This window comes from Bombus fervidus, chromosome 14, assembly GCF_041682495.2.
Source record: "Bombus fervidus isolate BK054 chromosome 14, iyBomFerv1, whole genome shotgun sequence".
Taxonomy (NCBI): Eukaryota; Metazoa; Arthropoda; class Insecta; order Hymenoptera; family Apidae; genus Bombus; species Bombus fervidus.
This window is the reverse complement of record NC_091530.1, coordinates 7,992,125-8,018,770: the sequence shown is the minus strand read 5'-3', so window position 1 is coordinate 8,018,770 and position 26,646 is coordinate 7,992,125. Positions and strand designations below refer to the sequence as shown.

Here is a 26,646-nt window from a genome sequence, read left to right as displayed (position 1 = left end):
TGCAATTTTCTTTTTTCATTTTAATTATGATCATCAAGTACGAGGTCACTGGCGACGCCGTGGGTAGAAGTTGCGCGGTGTTTTACAATTTTATCGGAATAAAATTTTGACAGATTATCGTGACAGTTGGGATTAGTAGCGCGTGAATGATCATTTGCATTGAAATATCAAGGGATACGTGCTGTTTCGTCTACTGGTATCGTTAATCGATGCTTCGTTACAACGTCTCGCTATATCGGGAGCAAATTATGGCAGGCTTGCCGCGCATGATCATCAGAAAGGAACGCGATATTGCTTATTTTCGCATACCAAGCCGAGAATCAAGAAACACGTATTACGCTGGTCGTATGAAACGCGAGACCAAAAGCCCGATCATGTTCTGCCTATGAGCGCTATAAAAATATTTGTTCCGCGAGGCTCGACGATACGCTTGCGTAGCTTAAGAGCCATGGAAAATTTCGGTATACTCGTTTTCTACTTCGTCAGCTTTTCAAGAATCGTCCGATTCGTCGAAATCGGAGCACGCGCGTTTCGAACGTTCTCATACATTTTGCCCCCTCGTTCGCTTTAATCGAAACCGATCGCTCTGCGTTTCGCCGGAATTAATCCATGAATAATTAACCCACGAATCGATCAATACCTTGTTGTTAACGATCTATCAGAGTATTTAGATACCGCCGACTGGTAATCTAATTTCGTTGTGTTACAGAATATTATTAACCCTCTGCGGTCCTTTTGGAGTTTTATCGTTGTGAATTATGGAAATTATTAGATCATCGTCCTAATGGGTTGATCTTAATAGTAATTGTTCGAATTGTTCCTCCGACTTTTATAAATTTAAATAATTTCGCAGTAGTTTCAGTACATGCGATTTTTGCGAACCGATCTGCTGTTGACGGATGAACGTCATTTTCTTATTTTATTCAAACGATTTCTTTCCTAAACGACAGAAACAGTTATACATCTCGAGATACGCTTCGTCTGTTCGCGGTAGAATATCATTCTCTTATTTGGTTCAATTCGGACGGTCTTTTTTACGGTTTGCCATTTTAACGAACCGATTTGATGTTGACAGCTGAATATCGTTTCCTTATTTGACTTGCACAGTATCTTTGTTACACGGTAGAAACAGCTATATATTTCGAGATATACTTGTTTCTATCATTTATCGGAAAAAAAACTCGTCCAAATTGAGTCAAACAAGAAAATGATATTCGACTGTCGACACCAGACCGGTTAATAAAAATGGCACGTTGCGTTCGAAGGCAGGGGAACTTGGAAAATGTGCAGGTAATAGCAAATACACCTGGTGTACGCGACGACCACGCGTAAACATAAGGCGATCACCTGCTCGCGTTGCGTGAGTTAGTTCGAGGGGTCGGCGTTCTCCGGAAGACCGGAGAACGCCACGATCGAATCAATTGGTCATTGTTCGCGTACGGGCGAGGAAAGAGGCAGCAGCAGCAGCCACGGTGATTCATCGCGGGGATTATTCCATTACCCGCGATTAGACTTCACACTGCGACCCGTACGATCTTAATTCCCCCCTTGTGCCCCTCTGCCGTGGCTTTTTTTTAATCCCCCGCCTCGTACCGGATCAATTAATCACCGCCGGTGGAACGCAGCCGAGATTGAGCGCGAACGGTACTCACTTCGACGAGCGCGCCGCGAATTACCATTTTCAACGCGGAACCAAGTATTTAAGGACTTCAGCGTGGTCAGGCAGAAGCAAATCCGTGGAATTTTGCAGAAATATAATTTCGTCGCCTTCTGCTGTCTGTGCGCGAGGAACGTAATATTAACTGTAATAGTTTCGACTAGCAGCGTATTTATTTGTCACGTTACGTATCGCATTACGTAGAAACCGTTTCATATAAAATTAAAGATAGAACTCTGCAACTGTGAAAGTTTGCAAAAGGAAGTACAGAAAAGAAATAGAATTGGAAAAATGTGAAATTGCACTCGACAAAATCGTAGGATTTCAGTGATAAGGTCGAAACGATCGAAGAATAAAGAAATTATGAAATTACGAAATCGTCAGGAAATCGAAATACACTGCAAACCACACGTATTGGGATCCTCGGAACTATCCGTTACAATTACTGCAAAACTCTAACCAACTTTATTTCGCTTAGCACTTTACGTCATAACGTAAAATACGTGCGACACGAACCCTAACCCCAATCAACAGGTTTAAAACGAAATATTTAATTGAAAAATAAAAGCACGCAATTTGGATTAACATCGCTGAGCGTCCAAAGTCCAAATATCTATTGTACTTATTAGACGGTAGTATGATTCTAAAAAGAGAGTTCTATAATTCTACGGAATAAAGTTCAGTCATTCGAACGTTTCACTTACCTGATCGCCAAAGGTGTCCTTGTTGAGGAACTTCATCGGTTCCAGATGAGAATGGAACTGCTCGACGACTGTGAGCTGCTTTTTCAGCAGGTACTCGATAATGTATCCCATCGTCACGTCATCGGGCAACCTAATTCTGTCGCCCACCGTGATGAACTTCCCGCCTCTGCAAGTAAACGCAAACACCCGTTAACCGCATCCACCGTGTCTCTCATCGATTACCCGATCAAACGTAGGAAATCGTCTCCGCGTGACCGCGTCCTCGCGAATTCCTCCTCTCGATATCATTCGATCATCCATCAAACATATCACGTACTACCATTTACGCTCCTTTCTATTTTTTCTTTTTTTTTCAATTTTTCGACAAGTGGAAGTTACCGAAGCACGATTATAGTGCAACAGAAGACAATATATGTTTTATCGCGATTCGTATAAACGTAATTCATATAGCGAACATGTAAAAATTATTTTCGTCGAATCTACGATATTTCGAACAAACGATACGTGCAAATTGCAACGTCATTTGGAAAAACGTCGTTTCGTACTTACAATTATTGTGATACAAGGATCATCGATCTTTCTACGAACACTTCGAACCTCCGAGAACTCGCTATTCCACCTACGCCCTTTCAAGATCTACAAGCTCCTTTAATATTCCGGGACACGTTGCAAGGAATAATAAACTCGGTTTGTGATTTATTTCAGAAATCTCGAGCCATCGACCGAAATAAATTCCGGGACGATCGCGAAATAAATTAACTGTCCGTGAATACCATTTCACCTGGACCTGGACGCCGGGCCTGCGACGTGAATTACGGAACGTTCTATGGCCTCGGCGCATGCTTTTCATCCTTTTCCACACGGATCGTGTCGCGGCTTTCCCTGTGGACCGCGCCCACCTCGTTCTAGGATTATCCGCTGTTTATGGCCGGTTCGCGTCGGGTGGCCAATGCGAAACAGGGTAGAAAAGAAGAGCGGAAGAGGGACGAGCCGGTCGAGGGCAGCTAGGCAAACCGAGCGCGACGCCGATAAATTCTTCGCCTCCGCGTGTCGTATTCGCACACGCGTGTGCCTGGGTGACCAGGAAACGCGACCAATGCGAGCGGCTGTTATTATTTATGGCTATTAGAGACGCGGATAGCGTGGACTATGCTACGTTCTGGCGATAACGTCATCCTACGGGTCGGGTAGAAGTTCATTGGAATTGAAGATCGATAGCGCATAGCGGACAAAAAGAATCGTTGACAGACGAGACTAGCTTTTGCAGGTAAACGAAATTCGAAGTGAACAGAGTTTGGAGTAAATAAAAAGTAGTCGTGGAATTCTCTTTTTAATTCCGGTACCGCTTTTACGTCGGAAGTCTTAGGGCAGTTACAGTATTAAGGAAAGTACAAAATGTTTGGGATACCAGTTTGTTTAAGGTGGATAAAAAATTACAGCAGAGGATGTGAACGAATAAAATCGCATAATGTCACGGAGAAACCGATAAACTTTTATGCTTGAAACTGTCGGTAACAGCGGAAGACAGAAAGTATCTGAAACTTTGATCTAGTTGGCAAAATGGTATATTGTAATTTTGTTAGACTGCGGGTAATTTGAGATGGCGGTATTTAGGTTTGTCTTTGTTACGTAAAATTGTAACGATGACTTGTGATTAAGTCGGACACAGCAGTCACAGCATAGGAACAATCGTCCCGCGTACATGGCGTTTTCTGAGCTGGAGTGCATGAGTCTTGAATACGCAAATTAGCTAATCGCGGAGAGTAGTTTTGGGAAGTAAACGCAATGGTCGAAGAATTTTGCAATCGCAATATTGCGATTGCCTTTACGTCGAGTATTAGCGTACTTACGATTTTATGTATCGTTACTAACAAGTTTTAGCACGGTTATTAACTTTCTTTTAAAGCTGTAAGTGTATACACTTGTTTGAGCTGCAGTGAATAAATCGTCAATGCGCAAATTGGCAATTCGAAAACGTGAGAGAGGAAAAGAGTAAAGTAGAAATTTGCGAGAAACACACGAAGGAACACGTTAGAGATGCAAATGTAATAACAAAATACGTATAAAAAATACAAGGATATCTGGCATCGAGAGTGTCCATTTATTTAACACGTTCGTCGCCCAGCGTGATTCGGCTAAGTTTCCTGCGGGGCCCAAATCCGACCACCGGTACGCAGAACGTAAATAGAGCGACAAGCAGGAATTCATCGTTTATCGCCTTCGATTCATTGTTTATCGCCTTCAATTCATTGTTTATCCCCTTCGATTCATTGTTTATCGCCTTAGATTCGTTATAAAGAAAAGATTATTTATTTCTGAAATGGAGAAAGCGATAAGCTATCCAGCTAGAGTATTCCGAGGGATCTCATGGCAAATATCTCGGATCTTTCATTTAGTCGAGAAGTATACTTGTGAGACGTACATCGGTGATTTTTTCATCCTCAAAATGTTCGGTAAACAGCGTGAAAATATATTTGAAAGTGAGGAGAGTAGTGATAACGGAGTCTAACTATTTTTCGAAGTGCCCAAAATCACCCCAAATGTGTTTGGAATGTTTTAACGAATACCATACGATATAGGATAATGTAATATATTATTCAGAATATAAATTAATAAAAAGTATGGTATAATGTGTTTTTAATATTTTTATGTTGTATATCCTATATATAATATCGTATATTTAATTAATTAACTCGAACAAGAAGTGCGTCACCATCATTTGGTGACGGAGCCCACACGGAAGTATACCCGTCGCATAGATATGTGCGACGTGGCGACGAACGTGTTAAAAGCAACACCTTAAAAAGACCACATACATAATTTTCAAATTAAATCCATTCCAATGTAATAATGAAATGGACGTGAGGAGCGCAACGATATTTGCATTGAAATTACCCATATCGTTCGTTGAAAACCAACACGCTGAAGACCGCATACTAACAATGAAAACCAAATATCCATTCCAATCCTGTATATCGTCATTCATCGACTTAAATCCATCCTACCGAAACAAAACCAAAATCAACGACGAAAAACGTGATTCGAGATCGTCGACCTTCGAACACGTAATCTGAATATCCTGCCGAAGATCCGGATAAAGAGAAAAAAAAAAAAAGAAGAGGAAAGGTTTTGATCCGCGACTTTCCGACCGGGCGAGAAATATTAGAATCAGATAATGGGAAAGTAACGAGGGACCGTTTAATTGTCGAATGCAGGGGCGCTGGAAGAGGACGACGGCTCCTTAATTTACCGGCATTCCAGGCATGTAGATTAGCCGGCGCGAGCATGTGCACCTGCTGGTCGGTCTGTCGTCGTCCTCGTCCCGCTCTGCGACGCGCCGGAAACTGGTTAGCCGCATTAAACCGAGTCGCCGCACATTTATTAACTGACCACGCTCGTCTCCGATATCTCCTAGTCCCTAACGAATTTCCATCGATTACGCGATAATTCAGCCTATTAATTGGACGAATACGTTCTCTCGTCCTCTCTCTCTCTCTCTCTCTCTCTCTCTCTCTCTCTCTCTCTCTCTCTCTCTCTTTCTCTTTCTCTTTCGTTTTCCTCTCTTCGATCTTGGTGGAGAACGCGTGGCGAATCTGTTCTGGTGCCACGCGAGCCTAACACGCTGCGACACGCCTCGACAAGCTTGAAATTATTTTCCATGGCGTGTTCGAAGCGCCTCTACTTCTATCCCAAAGTTGTTGATTCAGACTGCTTTTTTTTGTAAGTGTATTATACGCGAGTTGGTTGATTTACGAGTCGAGAATTTCGTTTGACGAATTTAGGGTGCAGCAAGGGTGTCGCTACCCTTTGTAAGCACCGTGAACGTGACGCGCAAGAATTTTGGAAGAAATACTTGCGCCGAATCGATGTGACGAGCCTCGGTTCAAAGATAATTAGATTCTTTTCAACCAACAACACCTAACGCAGATCGAAATGACCAGGCCTTATTCGTAGGTTCGTTTCGCAACTCGATGGTTAAATGAGGATTCGTTCTCTCGAAGATTCCAACACCGGCGGCTCTTTAGAATTTCTAGAACTTACGAAAACAGCGGCGGATAAAAGGAAATTCTAAATTGATAGGAGTCTTTGTAACTTCGGCTCGAAAAGTTCTTTATCGCGTTAATAAGAGCCATTTGTTCCGTGGTATTGCACATTACATTTATTCGCTGCACTTATTAAATATATATTCACTTTGTTCAACTATGGCCTCTGTACACCTGCTCCTTATTTTATAAACTTTCTTTTATCCGCTACTATATGTATATGAACCTCTCAAGAGTCGAAGTTAATCAGTACCAGTTTTTACACAGTTATCAATTTCATATTATCCGGATACATGATTAATATTCAACATCTCGAAAGGGAAACCAGATCGTGCATAAAATTTATCTTAAGTAGACGGCATAAATAACCGCAAATTCTATATACAGGGTGTACACACTTTTAATTTCCAGCGTCTTCCTCGATAACGATAAGTACGAGGAAAAAATGAGGGAGAAAGAAGACGAACGAGTGCAAATGCAAAGATGCACGCGCACTCTGCAGTTGCGTTATCTTTTTAAACGAAGACCTCCCCCTTTTTTGTATGAAATACAAATCAAAGTTTAAAAGACAAATCTGCTAACAATTTTTCGACTTAAATAATTTGTTACTTTCTTACAGAGAACATTCATCTGGATCGATGTATCAAAAAACATATGATGTCGTTAAAAGAAACATCGATGACGGTCGTATTTCCTTCACGCGTTCACCTACGCTGAAAGCTAATTGCATCAAATTACGTTATCCCCGAAATCATTCAACTTATTCCTGAAACACTTCTCAATACCATCGAAGTCAAGCGAGATATTTCGGACAATAAAGTTAAACCGCACACCTTGTATAGTAAATAGGGAATTAAAAAAAAGAAATAGCATTCGCACCTGTCGTGTTTCTATGCGTTCCAATTTTACTGAGTCAATTACTCAGCACGCTTTTTACATTTTTACACCGACAATTTTTACTTGTCAATAACTAAAAAACAAAACCAAAAACGCAATTTTTGTATTCTTGATTTTCGAGCTATTTCGACTTCAAGAATCACCCCCTCAAATTTCCTCACACCTGTAGCCGAACACCCTGTATATACCGTACGTTTCTCCGGAGTCTCACCGACTTTCGCGTCTCAACGCACGTTCAGAATTGAACCCTTTGGATCGGCTTAAAGTTCCGATTCCTTGAATATCTCTATGGCTGGCGGCAGCAGGCATTCCACTCGTCAAAGTAAAAGGAAAGCACGAAAATTTGGGTGGACGTTGATCGAGCAGCTAGGGCGAGAAGACGCGCGACCCGCGGCGGACATAAATCGTGCCAATTAGAGCGGCGACCGGTAGTCGCGGACACGACGGGGCCGCTTGTATATCGCGCGGCACCTCCTCTTCTCGGGGGCTGCGCAAACGTGAGAGAACACCGACGGACAAATGTCTCAAAGGCTCGCCGCCTCCTCTTGGCCACCTATCGTAGATTTGTCCCATCGGTTCTCCAGGGAAACGAGGATAAATCGGTGCGGCGGCGGTGGCGGCCGAAGATAAGGCACGGTCGGTAGAATAAATTTTTATCTAGGTAATTGTTCGAATGAATACGTTATTGTAAAGCTTTCGTTGGCGAATAAATTTACTCGCGAATATCCCGTTAATTTGTCATTTGGAATTCAAACTTTGCCATCTGTTGTTTATCGTTGCAAATTGCAGCAAATATAACAAAATCACGCCGCGGCCATTCGTTACCTATCTACTTGCATGAATAATAACTACAATGGTTGCGAAAGGTATTCGTACGCCATTGCATTCATTAAAGCATTTACATGCTAATTAATTGCGTTACATACGAATGAACTTTGAGTGCGTTAAATCTCATGCAATTTGCCAATATTTTCGTAGGACAAGAAAAATTTCATACTATGAAAATGAGACGCATAACCTGATAAAGAAACGCTTTATCTTCTATACGTGTTACAAAATGAAGTTACCGACGAGTTTCCGGCTAATCTCAACAGCCACTGGGGGAATTTTGACCAGGCTTTTATCATTTTACAGAGCGTTTCTCGAGTAAGCTTTAGGTATGCGAAACATCGATCCATGAGAAAAAGAAACAGAGGTCGGAAATATGAATCAGACGCAGTTTACGGATATTCGCAACGCAACAGCGACCTTCACTGTTTTATTTAGAATCGCTGCCACCGATATAGCGGGACAATACGATCCCGCCCCCAAGCAATGTCTTTTCCTCCTTTTCGTGCAACGTGTTACAAGTTTCGCGACTTCGCTGTGTAACGATCGATGTTGGTTCACGGACTACAGGACGTTTGCCGAGCCAATAGAAACTCACGAAATCGTCGGTCATATTATTGAAAAAGATTACATAAAGTCACAATCAAAGGCAGGCTGTATCAGCTAGTTGTTCAGCGTTTGTTCTTGTCGTGTGTTACTTTGTCAAAAAGTTATTGCGATTTGTTTGATTATTACAAAAATAGATAGCAATATCTGTGAAGGCGAATAAAATTATTCGTCATTCACGAATACGATTCACCGAGACTCGTTAGGCTAGGTCGTGAACAATCCGCATTTGCAATGCAACGAGGACTGCCCGGCCCTCGACAAGAAAAGCAGGAAGACGCGCAGGTGCGCTTGAATAGATAAAACAACGCGACTACGAAGTTCCCTCTTTCGAGATCCTCGATTACTTCTTTCGATAGCCTAACTCGTTTCATTATACGGTTATCCTATCCTTTCCAATTTTGTCTCGTTGTCCAAACTATTAGATTAAATCTTCTCCACGAATCGCCATGCAATAGACTCGAGTTTTCGTTTTCCCAAACGTTAACCCTTTAAATTATGAGCGCATTTTCGTAAATCGTTTCCTCTGAACGCAAACGTACGATGAAACTAAAAACAATATCGTCGTCGATTCGTGTCCTCAGTCGTCGCTCATTCACGGCAGCCTTTGTTTCACGAAATTCTCGTTGCATCGACTAGCTTATTCGAAACATTTAAGCAGCTGCGCGTTAATAATTTCACCAAAGAGACAAAAATATTAACAAACTGAGACGGCGAGTACTAAAACGAGAAACGTAACGTACCTTGCGTTCCATTGCGACGCGATTCCCACCCAATTAAGATTGCAATTCCCATAAACAATTACAAAGACCACGTTTCGGCTGTTCGAGCCCTTCCAAGATCCCCAAAGCGAAAATCGATCCGCGACGCCGCTCTCCCCGTTTGTTATCGTTCCCCCTACATCTGACAAAAAGCTTCCCCTATTCCGTCATATTCTCCCACAAGCGTCTCTCTTCAAACGCCGAAAAATCGAACCGCGTAAACAATTTCTTCCCTGTTTGCTCGTAGTCGCGACAAATTTCTCACGCTCGCCTGCCATCCTGAAGAAACGGGCAACCGACGCGCGTCCCATGGAAAATTTCCGCTATGCCCGGCCCAATTAGCCGCGATCTCTTTGGCCGCGTACGCAAAAGTAGCGCGTCTAATTAACGTTTTCCAGGAGTCGATGGTCAGGAGAAAGTCTAAATCGAGGGACGGCAGAGAGGAGAAGCTCTAACAAGGAAAAAGATGGACGAACGAACGCTAGCGCGAAGAGAGAAAGAGAGAAGCGCTCATTAGCGAATACCATCGCCGGATTCGAGAATCCACCGTGCCTCTGCCCATCTCTCGGCTCTTTTTAATTGGCCAGATTAGTCCCGAAATCGCGTACCCTTTCCTCGGACCTTCCCTCTCCCTTTATTTTTCTCCGAGTATCTTCATCCTCGTTTCTCTCGTAGTTGACCAATGGTTTCACGTCTTTTTCAGGCGCGTTGCGCGCCCAGTCGTCTCGTCGGTCCGTCGTCCGGTGTCCTTTCGGCAGCGCGCCGACACGGAATATCGGCCTCGTTAAAATACCTGGGGCCCGCGACGAAATCGAAATTTTGGGGTTACACGGCAAGGAACCGAAGAGGGGATCGGAATCGAAGCTTTCCGTCTTCGTCCGGTGCTAAATAACCAAGGACAGATTTCGCTGATACCACCACCCCGTTTGAGACGATTCCTTTTTCTCTACCTTCTAGTTCTTCTTTTTTTCTCCGTTTCTTCCTTAGTTTCCGTTTATCTCACGGCCCGTTTTTCGCCCTGTTCTCCGAGGCATTCCGGGCGAGCTTCTCGCGAAGGAAAAGGAACGCTTCCGATGACGAGTCTCGAAACAAGCTTCCTCGAATTTGCCCATCGATCTTGGACGAACAGGAAACTAGCTCCGAGCTATAGTTTCGTGGAAAGGTGTGTAATTTACAGAGTTGATAGATACAGGTGAATGGTAATTTTAATTCTCTAGTTTGAGAAGGTTTGTATCCAAGTCTTATTTTTAAGGTTTTATTTAGGTTTGGCTTTTAAATTGCCAATCTGACTTGGTTGGGGAAACTGACCTCGAATTTTGGTTTCGCGGAAAGGTGGATAATTAACGGACTTACGACGAGATGGTAATCTCAATTTCCTAGCTTGTGGAGATTTTTTTCCGCGTGAACAAGGTGTTATTTCGGTTAATTAACGAACCTGGTCTACAAAGGTTTTGAGAGAAACTGACTTGGAATTTTGGTTTCGAGGTAAGGTGGGTAATTAAAAATTTAACGAAGTGAATGGTAATTTTGATTCTCCGATTTGAAAAGACACGTGTCCGCGTAAAACAAGGTTTTATTTAGGTTAATTAGTAAACGTGGTCTAAAGAGGCGTTCTTTCAATTTGACGATCGATTTTGAATAGGGAATCTGAATTCGAATTTTAGTTTCGAGGAAAGCTGGATAATTAACAAATTATCAAAATAAATAATTTTATTTTTGTTTTTATTCTCTAGTTTGGGAAGATCTGTTTCCGTGTAAAACAAGGTTTTATTTAGGTTAATTAGGTAACGCGTTCTAAAGAGACGTTGTTCGAATTTTATTGGAGAAATAATAATAAATGAAGAAAAATGTGAAATTGTTCGATTTGTTTGTTGTTTCGGGAAGAGTGATTTCAGTTTTTCAGTTTGGAAAGATTCGATTCTGATATACTTGGATTTTTAGTTAGATTAATTAGGGAACTAGCGAACTAGAGAAAGAAGGGAAAGTTTCTAAAATAAGAGCATTTTAATGGACCTCCGTGAGAGTGAAATTAACCTGCTACGGTCTTCGAACCTTTACGTCCCAATCAGGGCAGCGAGATCGGAGCAAACGAAAAGAGTTTTAACGACTTTGATATCAAGTCGAAGCCAGAAATCGTACACCAACGATTTTTTCGTATTTCAAAAGATGAAAAAAATTTACGAACGTCTCTAGTACCTAGATCGCGAATTTTTATGCAAATTTATTGCAAACCAGATGTAAGCAGAGACTTGCTTCATCCGCCAAATATTACAACGAACGCTTTTCTCTATAAATTTGATACATTTTTGCATACTACGTGCGTTCTGTATATTTCCGCACATTTCGATTTTTACTCGAATTCGGAGAAACCTTTGCCTGATTAGCTATAAAACAAAAAAATACTTTTTGCAAAAATAAGTCTCCGTATTACCATTTGATCGCCGTTTATTGACATTCTCGCATAAGCAGATCAGCGATTAACATTCTCGAATAAGTAAATCGGGGACTAAATCCATCAAATGTTCGAAAAGAAACATGGCTCGAAAGCGAAAAGAGAAAGGAGAAACGCGAAACGGAAAAGAGGCGCCACGGAGGGGACGGTTGAGCCTCGAGATCGATTATCGATCCCGCGATCGAGCCACCGTACCGGATGAAACTATCGACCACGTCGCGCACGTATCGCCACTTCATTCGTTCGGGCCGCTTCGAATCGTTTCCGATCGCCGATCGAACAACCGCCTTAGGCCTGATCGCTTCTCGATCCCGGAGAAAGAGACGCGATGGATCGTTATCGATCGTTCCATGGACGCCCCAACGTCGCTTACGATCGATTCGATTGAGACGTATATTCCGCGATGCGTCCAGTATAAACGTCTCTACCGTCTCTCCCGACCATTTCAACGTCCATTTGATTTGAAGCAATTTTTTCTTTTCGATTTCGGTTCCTGTACGCTTTGCAACGATAACAAGAAAACTTTGATTATACGAATGGTATTATTATTATACAAGTAACATTCTACAGAGTGTCCCAGTATTCGTGGTACAAGCTGCAGCAGGTGAAAATAAGTCGAAAATATGGAACAAATTATGTTCGTTCTTTGTTTTCGAAAAAATCGACTTTGAATCTTTTCGAAGTACGCATGCACTTCACTATGTCGCGGTTGAACGAATCACGATCACTCTACGATAGAAATTTTCTTCGCTTTTGAAACAACAGGGAAGTTACGATCGGAATTTAAAATCTCGAGTGTTTTAATTGGAAAATTTATGTAATATAAGGCTATAATATATATATATTTTTTTTTTAATAATAACATAAGGGTGTTTCTGAAATCGTGGTACAACCGTAAGATGCAAGATACTTTTACCGTGAGAAATTACCTTTTTTCCGATTGTATCATAATTTCAAAACACCCTATATTACACGTGAGCTCCGGTCATGTTCTTTTATTAATTGAAAATACGTCGTGGCGAAAGCAAATGAATTTTCCACGATGGAACATCTTCTAAAAACAGAAGTCTCCGAGGAAGAGATTAAATCTCGATTCCCTTCGACGACTCGATTATTCCCATGCGTGTCACGATGGAAAGCTCCCAAGCTTTTCCACAAGCCGAATCGCTCCTCCCCTGGTACGTATCTTTCTCGGCGTGACAATAAACGGAAAAGTAAAAAATACGATGGTAAAAACTATGTGTCGTCGGTATGGTGAAGCGTAAGGGAGCGACGACTCGATCGATGGACCACTTCCACGCTTCCCTTTCTGGTAGCTGCGAAGATCAACGACCCGGAAGATTAGAAAATCAGGTTAAGACATCATCGTCGTTCCAACTTGCAATAAAAAGCGGCAAAGAAAAAACGTATAGTATAAGCGAGAGAAAGCAGAGAAGAAGTTATTCAAACATAGTTGGACACCATGCAAATCGATTCCAACCATATAACACGTTAATAAAACAGCTGACGGCTTTATCGTCGCCGTAAAAAACGGCATCGTCGGTATTTCCTGGCCATCCACGAGCTCGTTACTGTCGTCGAGCGTTTTAATCATCCATTCGCTTCGTTCCTCCTAACCGACCGACATTTTCATAGAAAAACAAATACGAGGCGAACGAGATAAACGGATCCTCTCGAGTCCCACGTATCGAAAATGCGGGCGGAGAGGCGAAGATGGTGGACAGGGAAGGAAGCGAAGGAAGCGTCCAAAGGATCTCTTTGATTCCATTATTGCTCGTCTAATTGGATTCCACCGCGTGATCGCGGCCTGCAACGTCTATAAACCCGCGGCCGACCAAACCAATTTGGGCATTCCTACGGATACGTGGCCGGTGGATCCGTCGCCGATCTATAGATCACTCGACCCGGCTACCTGATGGCTCGCCAGCCTGAATTTTCGGCCGATCTCTGATCGTGCAAAAGCCGTCTCGGTATTCCTGCTGCTTCGCTGCTAGGCAGAGACTCAATTCTCGAGGGTGGCATCGGTCCAGGGGTTTCGTTTCGTTCGGAGAAACATTATGGATCTGTCGATATTTGTCGCGACCCGGTATATCCTTATTTTAGGCGTCTGTGTTTTTTAAGAGTCGATTTAAATCGAACGTCGAGTTATTAAGTTGTCCGAAAAGCTTCTTTCGTTTTACGAGGAAATAATAGACGCACAACGTTTTTTGTTTTATATTATTTCCTCGAATTACGTACGATTCATTTTGTTCTGTCGAGATAAACACCGCGACGTTTCACAGACTTGGCGTCACGTTTGTACGAAGGTGCACTGTTGTAAAAAAACACGTTTGCGAAAGAAAGACACTATCCGGACAACCTATATTTAGCAACTTATGGCGCGTGGGCAGTAAAATTTTGTTCAACGGTTCGGTAAAACTATTCGGTCGAGTAAATTCGCTTTCGTTAAACTTTTCTAGTCGAGTAGGCTTTCCCAAACCGTTCGCTGTTAACTGGCTGAACCTGTAGTTCAACTCTACCAAATCCTACGCAGTAGTAGTTTGCAAGACGCTTTCCACACAGTAAATCGTTTAACAGTAAGTGGTTACCGTTACTTATCTCAATTAATTGGACGTGCTCCAAAGAGCCTAGAGAGTTGGTAGTTTGTCTTCGATTTAAAAATTATTATGCTCGATCGATAAATCCGGTATTAGAGTCGCTCGCATAATTATATTTCCCAGTTTCTTTTAGTATTCCCTACGTTCTAATAATTCTTTTACTTTGTTACTGTTAGAATTTAATCTTAAAGTTATGATAAATAATCTGTGGAAGACACAATGTTTATGTTAAAATAATATATTTAATAAACAGAACTACAGAACCAAATGTATATAAACGAGTGATATGGTATAATTAACAAAGTATGCAGGTAAAGAATTTATGGATTGTTGACAGTTGGCCAGTTACTCTCAGAGTAACTGACTGTAGGTGGTGATCCCTTAAATATTTTGAACCCCACTCTCTATACAGTAATAAGTATGACGACCTGTGTAAGTGTCCTGTTCAAATGCCTGTGTAGGTGTCTGTATAAGAGTATTTCTGTCTATGTGTGTAATATCGTTGTATTCCAACAGTTACATATTCCATATTTTGTACGTTTGTAAAGAAACAGCAACGTTCCGAAATCAAGGATTCCGTTTCGAAAAAGAAACCACTCGAAATGTTTGCAAATTTGTTTTCTACAGTAGCCTTCTTCCCTTCCTTGCATCGATATGTCGGATCATCTTTGGAAAACGGGGCGTGTGATGAGTTTTGCTGCGAGTTGTTCATAGTTGTCTTATACCAGATGATGTTTGTTTATGGGAATGTATTACAACAGTTAACAAGTGATATCGATGATCGAGCGATCGAGATGCCTATTACGATGAATTTAGGTTTGATGACGAATACACGGTCAACGGGATGACGATCGCGATTAGGAACTCGATGTACGTGTTCACTGGGCTAGTCGAACTTATCGGATTGCACACCAGTCCAAGTGGAACTGTCCTTATATACTCCTCTCCGTATCCCTCGGGTCAATCTCTGTTTTTAAGGAGAGTTATTTAATTACTTTATACCTCTGTTAGGTACACGTCCCTCCCGTGATCGTGGCTACGTTCAGTGACCCATTATGTCACTTCGAGCCCAAGCCCACTGTCATACATCTCGGATAATCGTAATTGACTTAACTCGAACAGCTATTTCTCTGTTTTATTGTTTAAGTACGACTATAATAAACAGTCTGGACTAAAGCATCGGGGACCTTCCCAAATATTCCGAAAGAAAGGCTCCGGCGTCCCTTCATCTCCGACAGATATAAAGACTATAAAAAGTAACATCGTCGCTGGAACAAGATCGGTAGAGCGCAAAAGGGCTGATTCTATCTACGAAGATTTTATCGTTTTCCCTCTATGGAGAAAAATAAATCGAATTAGAATTTAGCAGAAATAATCTAACAATATTAATCAACTACGACAAGGAAACTCTATCGAAAAACTTGATTTATTAACCCCGGACAAAATGTAACTGGACGTTTCCAAAAGCACAGGTTCCTGTTTTATTAATCTCTCTTCCCCTCAAACTCACTTTCACCGAAAAAGACCAGTTCGAGCACTAGAAACGCGAGTGCCGAGCATGATTAATCGCGTCTCTCGACAAATAAACCTGTTCAACCTGCAGAGATGCGAAAGAAACCCGAAAGACGTGTTTTAATCGGTATCACGAGGAAACTGTCGAAATCACTACAAGTACGCCAGCGTTGATTACACACCATGATTCGGAGGAATGCCACGTAAATGTTGCAAGAAAGTGAAAATTAAAAAGCACACAAAGTTTTTAAACTGAAGTCGATTATCAACCAATCCAGTTCGTACTATCGACTTTAATCGTCGTTCGCGACTATTCCTTTACTCGTTAACGTGAAATCTTTCATGTCAATCCCAACAACGATATTTATTATATCCTGTTATAATCTTGTTATAACCCGATGGTAAATCTAAATCGTTTGTCAACCAATTTAATTCGTATTCGTTCGAATTAACGGTCTTTCGCGAGTATTTCTTTGCTTCATCGACGTGAAATGTTTAATACCAATCGCAACAGCGATACGCAAAGTGCGAATGCTCGTTCATTTATGGAAAGTTGAAAAATACACATAATATGGGAAATTACGGTGGCTACAAAAGATATTCGCAAGATCGTTGCCTGTATCGTATCGTTTACGTGCTAATTAATTAGACTCAAGTATTAGGATTAATAATATCGCGTGATATTATTAAAGTTAAGGTAGATAGATCTATATAATTATGTCTCTATCTAAATAAAAATCAACATTAATTCTGGCGAAAATACCTATATATATATATATATATATATATATATATATATATATTTAGTTGTCCGGAAAGTTTTTTTTCGTTTTATGAGGAAATAATAAACGCACAAAGTTTCTTGTTTTATATTATTTCGTCAAATTACGTACGATCCATTTTGTTCTGTCGAGACAAACACCGCGACGTTTCACAGACTCGGCTTCACGTTTGTACGAAGGTGCACTGTCGTAAAAAACACGTTTGCGAAAGAAAGATACTTTCCGGACAACCAAATATATGAAACATTTTGATATTACGAGAATGAAAAGTTACAATATCATGAGGATTTCTTAATTAAGTTGCATCTTGACGAAAATAAGCCGACATTCGCAAGAAGCGGTAGCAGAACGAATACGAAACACAGAATCGAGTTGCCGCGGGTGCGTGCTTGCACGTGGGTGGCAATCAGCTTGTGCAGGCCCATTGTGAACGCACGTTCGTCGTTAATTAAGACCCATCTCCGCGAGATCCAGCTGAACCAGTGGACGACTCGGACGGACGGCCAATAAAAGGGAAAAATCACCGAGATTCCTTCTTTATCGCGACATCTTCGCAGAATCGATCGATCTTCTTTCGATCAACAGAATTTAAACAGAACCACTCGTAAATTTCATTCTTTCGTTCTTATTCCTTTTTCTTCTTCTCTTTCTTTTTATATTAATATTAGTTTCGTGACTTTGCGACGGTTTAGAAGAATCAAATCGAATCAAATGAAATTTTGACACTCGTGACCAGACTCGACTTTAATTTGCACAGGAAATTTGTCCAAGATAGCGTAAAATGTCCAAAGTATAGTGCTTCTACGACGTCTGATAGATAAAACAATTTTCTACCGACGTTCTAGATTTTTAATTACATTCTGAAATAATATGAGTTTGCTTAAAAATCCACGGTCTACTTACGGTAGCTCTGATCCTCTGCGATGCTCGTGATGGAGATTTCAGAGAGCAAGTTTGAAACGCTCGCCAGCGAAACGTAATTTTAATAATTAAGTTCTCGGGACCAATTATTGTCCCGACTGATTATCAAGATTATATTCTTTCGTTATTCGTGCAGTTATTTTAACGCTTTCGATCGTTTTGTCGACGCATTAACGATAATGTCGGCGCAGCGAGTTTTTTCGCGGTTAATGCTAAGAGCCAGAACGTCCAAGGACTTCGCCGTTACTTTGCATGAAATGATAATAGCTCGATAATGATAATATACTGTGAAAATGGATAACCATCGTGATACAACTATATCGAAATCTTTCTGATTTCCGAGAAACACAGAAGACGGAGACGCGTGTTATGAAACGAACAGTAACTTTAATAGAAAATGAAACGGGAAGGTTAATTGCCCGTCATCCGGAGAACCCTGTAATCCCGAAGAAAAGAAGAATGCCTGCGTTCAATGACATTCGATGCAATTAACGATGCAATTCGATGCACGATACTTGAAAGAAAATTAATTATAATGGCTGGTTTTTAAGTAACGTGGCAGTAGAATAGAAGAGAATAGTTTTCGCGGTGACATTGTTGAAGGGAAGAAACGCGCGAAGGAAGTAGCCGCGATGGTGGTAGTTCGAAGAACCCGTAAAGGTGATTTGTTCGGCTATTAACGAAACGAGGATGGCACGGACGTTAATGGAAAATTATCGACAGTTAGGAGGCTCGATGCACCGTTACGGCTGCCGAACGTCGTAAATAACAGTCGGTTATACGCTTGAAAATACCTTAGAGGTGTGTTAGTTTCTTGCTGCGTACCGAGTCAGCTTTAACCCGGTACAATGCGTCGAGCGATTTCCAACATTTTTCAACCAGTCGAATCTGTTTAAAACGCATATCCTCTCCCTTTATCTTGTCCTAGCGAACCAGCGGGAGAAGATTTTTGAAACTTCTAACTCTGTTCAGAGAGGAGTATGTTCGTGCCTTCTTTGACAAAGAGAAAATAAAATTAGCGTGGCGAAAGCTCTACAAAATATCATATCCCTTCCTCGAAAGAAAAGAAAAGAAAAGAAAAGAAAAGAAAAGAAAAGAAGAATAGAACAGCGTAAGTTCTAAAAGGTATTTCGTCCCTTCCTTCGCAGAAGCGAACAATCTCATTCTCTCGTTGATAGGAAGGAAAAAAGGAAATTAGGACAACGAGAGTTCTGCTGGTGTCGAGAAACGAAATTCTCCATCCATCCATACCGACGAGTAAGAGAAAAGAAGAAGAACATCGAATGCACTGGTGATTCTGATCTTGGTAAATGCGAAACACGAAATTTCCCATTTCCATGAAAAACGGAGATGCGATGTGAACCGAAGGAGATTCGACTATCGACGATCCAGACCTTTTCGTTGGACGCGTGGAACGAAACATTGCAACGTTGTGAAAAAGAGATGCAAAAGAATGGAGAATTGGTACATCGAAGGGTCTTCAATCGGTGACTGAGACAACCGGCGATGAAATAAGAAAGAAAGGAGAAAATGAGAGAGAAAGGGGGAGAAGAAAAGAGAGGCAGAGAACAGTGGCAACGTCCCTGAATGAGAAAGCGGTTCGATGCACTTGCACCGTTCTCTCTCCTCCTCCTCCTCCTCCGCTTCTCTACTCCGCCTTCTGTGCGGACGTGTTGCAACACGAAGGGAACCAGTGTACAGGAGGCAGGATAATGCCAGGACCGTGTATGCTACGTGGACAAGAAGAGGGAAACGCGGCCAGGGAAGATCGCAGCGATTCGAAAGCCCTCCCAGGTGCCAGGCTTTTTGCCAGTTTCATTCGTCCGCCGCTTCGATTTTCTTCCTCCTACCTGCATGTCCGTCTATCCGAATGTCTCTTCTTCCTCAGTTCTTCTGTGGGAGGAGGATATTGGAACCGGGGGAATATCATCTATAGAAACGCTGGAAAAAACGCCACACGAGGTCTGCAGAGATTGCGTTTCTTTGGCGTTCCGGTTTGTCGATTGACGTGTGCTTGATTGTTTGGCCGTTAATGGACACTGGGTAGGTTTTTTAACCCCTTAATGTACAATTTTTCTCGTACTGATCGTTCAAAGATGTACGACTTTTGTTTTAGCGAAATCGCTTCTTCGTGTTAATACAAATATATATTTCTCGATGTTTGCTACAAATATCGTAATATGTTTTTAATGCAATACGGGAAAACCGCGATTAACGGATTGAAAGCTATACGAGCGAACGAAGAATTCAAAGAATCGATCGGGAATGTGAAGAAACTCGAAAGCAAGCAAATTCGAAGTGTAAACGAACAATCGAAGGTGTAGACACGTGTACGATATAAACAAGTAGGCTGAAGCTGCACGCAAACGAATAGAACATACGCGAAGAACAAACGTTTTGAGAATGTAATCGAGTAAATAGAGAAGCGATCGATGTCACATCGCCGCAAACAAAGTTGCCATAGTCCGTGATTGTCGCAGACTACCTTAAGCGACACGCGTCCGATCAATAAATCGCCAACTCCTCCTCCATCACGCGCCAAGTTCCGTCAACTGCAAATCGACGAAAGAAATTTTTTCACCATCGAGACTTTCTCTTTTCCATCTAAACCATCTCGAAGGAACGTATCCTTCGTGATCGCACGATGAAACGTGCTCGTCGATCGAAACGAGCGTAAAGTACTCTGACGTGCACGTGAAAGAAATCCGTCACGGAGGAAAATGACGGGCGAAGCGCATCGATTATCCGTGATTTCTGAAACGATTCGATCTGTCAAACTGCAGAGTCTCGAAACCGCTACGAGTCATTCCACTTAAGCGGGCAACGACGAGCAATCAGGATGGTTGATCGCGACGTCGCGCGGCTATCCGCGTTATTATCAATAAGTTCGTCTCGAGAAGCAATTCGAGCTCAACTCTGACGACGTTTATGTCGCGGACCCTCGTCAATCATTATTTACCGGCGGCTAACACTGCCCCGTTGTTTGCCTTCGATTCCTCTCTACTTCGCGAATCAGACTCGAGACAACGAGCTGCTGTCTTCTCTGCGATTGGCGAAAGAAATAAATATCTCGTTGGAAGGAATCGATGAAATAAAATAACCCGATACGCAGATACATCGCCGGCTATAAATATTTAGACACGTCGTGACGTTAACCTAAATCGAACAATGATAGAAATTATAATGGAAATTGCTACATTTCCACTGCTTCTGTTTTTTCGTTATTTCGTAGTTAACCTGTAAATTCATTGGTATCTCGTGCGTGTCTTGTAACGTGGAATACCGAATAAAGTAAAATTCGTTGGAGTTTAGCAATGATTAAAACGAATGGGTTATATTTATGGCCGACAGCGTACACAGTGTGTCATCGCGATGGCGATAGATAGCGGATTTTGAATTTTTCCTGCCGTCTCGTCGTTAATTCTCACAGCGTGTATTCCTCTGCGGACTTTTTTCAACGCTTTCGCAATTGGTGTCACGTAACTTTGACCAGCAGTAATTACGATGTAGCAATTACAAAGAGTACAAGTCGCGAAATCATTGCGAAATTAAACAGCAGTTTGCGGAACGGCGAGAAAAAGTAGAGGCGCGTTATGAATGCTTCAAGAACATAAACTTAAAGGGAAATGCGACAGAATCGAAGGCCGTGTAAGTTTTAAGAATTCGAAAAATCGACTCTCGTACCAAAATAGGAATCCTGAGTCTTTCGAATTTCTTTCTTTTTTTTCTTTTCGATAACGCGACGTGAATCAAAACATATTCGAGGAATTCGCAAGTGACGTCGATCGTAACAAACGGAAGATGGGAACATATTTTTGATGAGGTATATTTCTAGGTAAAACTATAGAAACTTACCCGGCAACCGGAGTCATTTTCATCGCGAGCGCCCTGCTGATGCAAAATCCGGCGCCGCCCGTAGCGAACCAGAATTTCACCTTTTGCTGGAACAGAAAACACACACCACCCACATTAGTTGATTGCGGAAAAGATACTAATGCTTAAAAATTCAAGATCGTGATCGATCGTCCGCGAGACAGCCGATCGATCGTTGCCACCGACCGATAATCGTGGATGACTTATCGGATTGGGGCCACGATCGATTACACCTCGACGTATCGATACGCGTTCCTGCTTTGGGACAAATTATGGTCAAGCTATATGCTAACGGTTATGACCCGAGATCTTTGATTGGAATTGATTGACGTACGATCAAGAAATAAATTTCGTTTCTTTTTTTCACGTGGACAAAAGGTTGAGGTGAGGTGACAGGTACGATCGAAGCATCCGATTATCGATAAAATAAATTTTTAAACGATGAATTTCGACCATCCTCGGTGAGTCAGGATTTTTAAACATTTCCGCTGTTCATATTTTAGAATTTTTGATCGTACATAGAATCTTTATGTATTTAGAGGAAATTTGAAGACGAAAAATGCACGAAATGTATAAGATAAAAATAAATAAATTATTAATTAATAAATTACTCGTTACGGTGCTTAGCAGATAAGGCAAATTTCGATGTCGCTTCTTTTTGATCGCGTACCCACAGCCTAATTATCATGAAATACAGACATGAAAATAGCAAGTCGTCTCCTTTGGTGAATATTCGTTTTCGTAATGGGAAGAATCTTCCGCTCGAGACGATAGAAGGGCGCAGCTTCGCGAAGGTGAAAAAAGAAGAAGAAGAATCGCTTCGATCGAAGTTGGCGAATTTGTCAATGGAAAAGCGGGACGAAAAGGAAGATGCAAGGGAAGCGGAGAAAGGTGTTTTCGATCGGGCACCTCCCAACGACCTGGAAAATCGTCGCAAGAAAACCTCGCGTGTACCACGTGTTGAATAGACCTCGACTACTCTGCGTTCCAATTTCTATCTCTATCGCGATAAATCGTGTATTTCGAAACGAAGAAACTATGCGTGTAAAATTAAAAGAACGCGCATTTTGTATATATTTGATCGATATTTAATTTTTGAGAAACTAAACGGAGTTGATCAACTTCCCTTCCATGTACGAGCCATATTCTTAGAGTCGATAAATTAGAACGTAAAGGAACGCGATGGCGTTGCAAACTTCTCAAATATTTGCTTTGAAACTCACGATTATTCGTATCACCCGCTTGCGACAAATAAATTGATGAATACAAATCGCTTGTTTGTTTCGGAAGTTAGACGTTATCCGCGTAATTAGATGGTAAAATTGAAAACTTGACGAACAGCGGAGTGGATCGATCTGGCTGCTGAACTCGATGCTATAGCTCGACCGTAGGAAACGACGTCTGAAACAAATTTGAATCAAATCCGAAAAATCTAATATTAAACAGGTAAATCTACGAATACAAATAAATCGCTCCTTTTTTTCATTCCGTTTCTTTTTTTCTTTTTTTTTTTTTTTTTTTTTTCGTGCGACTAGATAACAAAGTTGGAATAACAATAGAACCGAAGTTGATCAATTTAGTTTCTAAACACGTACGTTTCCATCGTTGGAAATAACACCTGCAATGAATTTTAATTAAATCTCGAAAAAATCTACGATATACGTATCAAAAGTTTTACTCGAAAAGCAAAAAGAAATTTCACAAGTATAATTTATTTCTTCGAATTCCTACCTACATATAGCAAAGTGAAAAATAGACAAGACGTTTTTTTTCGGATTGCTTAAGAACGTACTCGCGAGAAATCGCGAGGAAATCGAGCGTGTCGAGGCGATCTCCTCGCGATCGTAGCCGCAGGCCATTAAAGCCAGACTCCTAGAAGTTCTGGACTCTCTATCCATGCCAGCGATACTATCTCGCCGCCGGTCTAGAACTCGTGCTCCTTTCCTCATAGGCTAGGCGTGGTACATGACGAACAACCGTGAACCGAGGCATGCTGCACGTGCGTACCTACCAATGAAACCGGTCTCCCGGTGCTCAAAAAACCCGACAATACTCCCGTACACCGTTTAGTGCGCGGGTCGCCCGGCTAGAGCTATGAATATTCGCCGGCAGAAACAATCCGATGAAAATTGTTCGCTAAAAGCTACAACGGTCGTTCCTCGAGCGACGAACTAGAACAGAGGACTCGTAATAATTCGAATAGACTTTGAATAGAATTTCAATCTAATATTCTTCTCAAGCCGCTTCTTCTCAAAGGAAATCGCAAACGAAATTGCGAAAATTCGTAGGTTTTCCAAAAGATTCCAAAGATTTTTCTGCGGATTATTTGGAATTAAGGGTATGATGGCGCGTCGTTGTAGGTTTTCGCTAAAAGTCGAATCGTAGATTTTTAAACAGGAAGAAGCGCGCGGGAAATGTCTGTATTTCTGTCTGCGATCTCGCACGAAGAATCGACGAAATTCCACGTCAACGTGGAGCAGCTGCTACGAAATTTCTATCTAAAATCTAGCGCGAAGTATCGACTCGTACAAGGTTTTTTGCAAAAGTTGAAGCTTCTCAAAAATTCCGCAAGCCAGATATAAAGTTCGTCTAAATAGAAAAAAGTAACGAGAAAATCGGTCGTTCGGCAATTTCCAGCGATATCCAATTAAATCTCAAAAGACCGTGTTCCAGCGGGTTAACAAACCTCGAGAGACCGCGAAAGCTGAGTTTAATATGGCGAACGGTTATAATCGCGGCATAATTTTCGCAAATGCCCCAAGGAACGTCGATCGAACGTAAGCCCGTGGTGGATGTTAATTGCTCGTTGGTCGGATAACGGCGGTGCGAATAAAGCATCGGATCGGTTCGGTGGTCAGGTGAATCGGCTGTGCCAACAGCCATCGTATGACAAGGCGGAGGAAACGGATGGGACTTCACGGACCCATTAGATATACACCGGCGATTGGACAGACCCGATAACATCCTTCTCTCCGCGATCTGCCCTTTCTTTCTTCCCTTCGGGATCCCATTTGAATAACAGGAGGAGAAAGAAGTCACGAGAACCCGTGAAGACTCGCGTGGAATCCCGGGGTCAAGTCGCCACCGAACGCGCAGCACCGAAGCTAACACGGACCATTCTTCTCTTTGTTCTCTCTTGTTTAACGTGCTTGTACCGGAGGTTAGCTTTGGGTTAAGTTTCAGTTAAGTTCGAGCGTACAGGTTGTCGAATTTTCTTCAACCCCCCGAACGTTCGCCGTATCTTCGAGCTTTCCGCTGCGGTCGGTCCGCACTGATTTCGTTGAGCCAGTACTCGCGTGCTTTTCCGCTATTTCGACGTTTCCATACTTTAGCAACAACGAACTAATAAAACGATATATTTATACGCACGGTGGTTCATAAGTCGCCTTCCCATTTAAAAGTTGCATCGCTTTTTCTTCATTACACGTCGCAATGTAAATTTTCGCTTCGGATTTATGGATTATCCTCGGCTCGCCGTGACAATTACAGATCTCGCCGATTTACATTTTACGGCGTACGATCTCGAGAGTGAAAGGGTTGAAACGGAGGATAGTTCGCGGGAATAAATATTAATGCAACGGTTAATAAATATGAAAATGCAAGGAACGTTTCTTCGATTGGAAAGTGGAACACGGTCGTTAATTTCCGAAGAACCGATTCGTTCGGTCGATTTCCATTATCTCGTTCGAGGTTAATCACTGACCGCGTTCGTGTCTGTCATTCGGGCCAGTTTTTGCTCGCGAGCTGATCGAACTACGCGACACGACGCAAGGTGATTGGAAGTTGGCTAATTAAAGCCAGCTTTTACGCCGACCGCGTATAAACTGTTATGCGTTACTCGAAGATGGATGATGTTATTAGCATACAGGATGGAGCTATCGTCTTGACGGTTTCAGTAATGGTTTTCTTCATACAGTGTCGTGTTCCCTCACTCGTCGCATAAATTTCGAGATCCATCGATTCCGCCCGAAGTTAATGAAGGAAACGACCGCCACTCGGCGATACTCGCTGATACGATTCAACGATAATTTTATCCTTTATGATAATTAGCTCTCGCTAAAATTCCGTTTGTTCGAGGCAGAAAGTTCCGGTAAATGCCGGATTCAACGAACTCTCGCTCGTTGGATCCACCACTTACGTATTTGAACGTGAATTCCAAAAAAATATATAAATTATTACTTGTCCAACAAGTTCATAGAATAGAATTAACGCACTCTGAGTTGTTCAGAAGCCTGAATCAACCCCATACGCTGATGAATCTTATAAATCAAAATCTATAGAAGATTGACAATTAGAAACACGACCTTTTTAATTTCCCTTAGGATAAATAAATTTGTGACTTGGTCGATTTAGCTTCTGAGACTCGTATGAACGCCAGTTACAGAAAGTACTTGCCTCCTGACAAGCTCGTACAAATGGAATTCCACCTTGTTCCTTCTTTTACGCTATGCAGTGTCGCAAACGTCAACTAAAGAAATCCAAATATTTCAAAAACATCCCACTTCGAGTAACGCCTAAATAAAATAAAAATTTCCATCGGACAAACTCCAAAGATCGCGTAACGTGTTCCAAACGATGCACACCCCCGTCGTTCTGAACGATCGTCAACGAGACACGAAACCTCTTTATCGAAAACTGTTTCGGCGAGAGAAGGAAGAAAATGGGAAAGAAGAAGAAAGAGGGAAGACAGCACCTGGCTGTCGATCGGTTTTAATTATTCGCGAGCCACCCGGCTGTGCAAGTCCCTGGGATCTCGAGAAATCGCAGAACGGGCGGTCCGGCTCGACCTGACGTTAGCTGCAGATCGCCGGCCAAGATTGCGCCTGGCCCGCTCCCCTGACTAATTACATTCCGAAGGTTTGCTTCGAAGGGGGTTGATGCGTGCTCTCCGCTCCCCCAGGGAAACCGATTATACCATCCATACGATCCTATATCCAATTACGTAGCGACGATTGCCAGCGATCCAGAGATAAAATCACCGACTTGATTGGCCAGTTCCACGACCCGGCCTTC

At 42.1% G+C, this 26,646-nt stretch overlaps 1 protein-coding gene across 2 annotated transcripts in view; it reads right to left on the bottom strand.

Annotated features, from left to right (window-relative positions):
- Fng (Fringe glycosyltransferase) overlaps window positions 1-26,646 on the bottom strand; it is a 122,608-nt gene that overhangs the window by 7,359 nt on the left and 88,603 nt on the right. For both annotated transcript variants that reach the window (XM_072016695.1, XM_072016696.1), the window contains 2 exons: window positions 21,616-21,701; window positions 2,362-2,527 (listed from right to left, as the gene is read on the bottom strand). In XM_072016695.1, coding sequence (XP_071872796.1) covers window positions 2,362-2,527; window positions 21,616-21,701 — 252 coding nt within the window. The remainder of the gene's footprint in view (window positions 1-2,361; window positions 2,528-21,615; window positions 21,702-26,646) is intronic.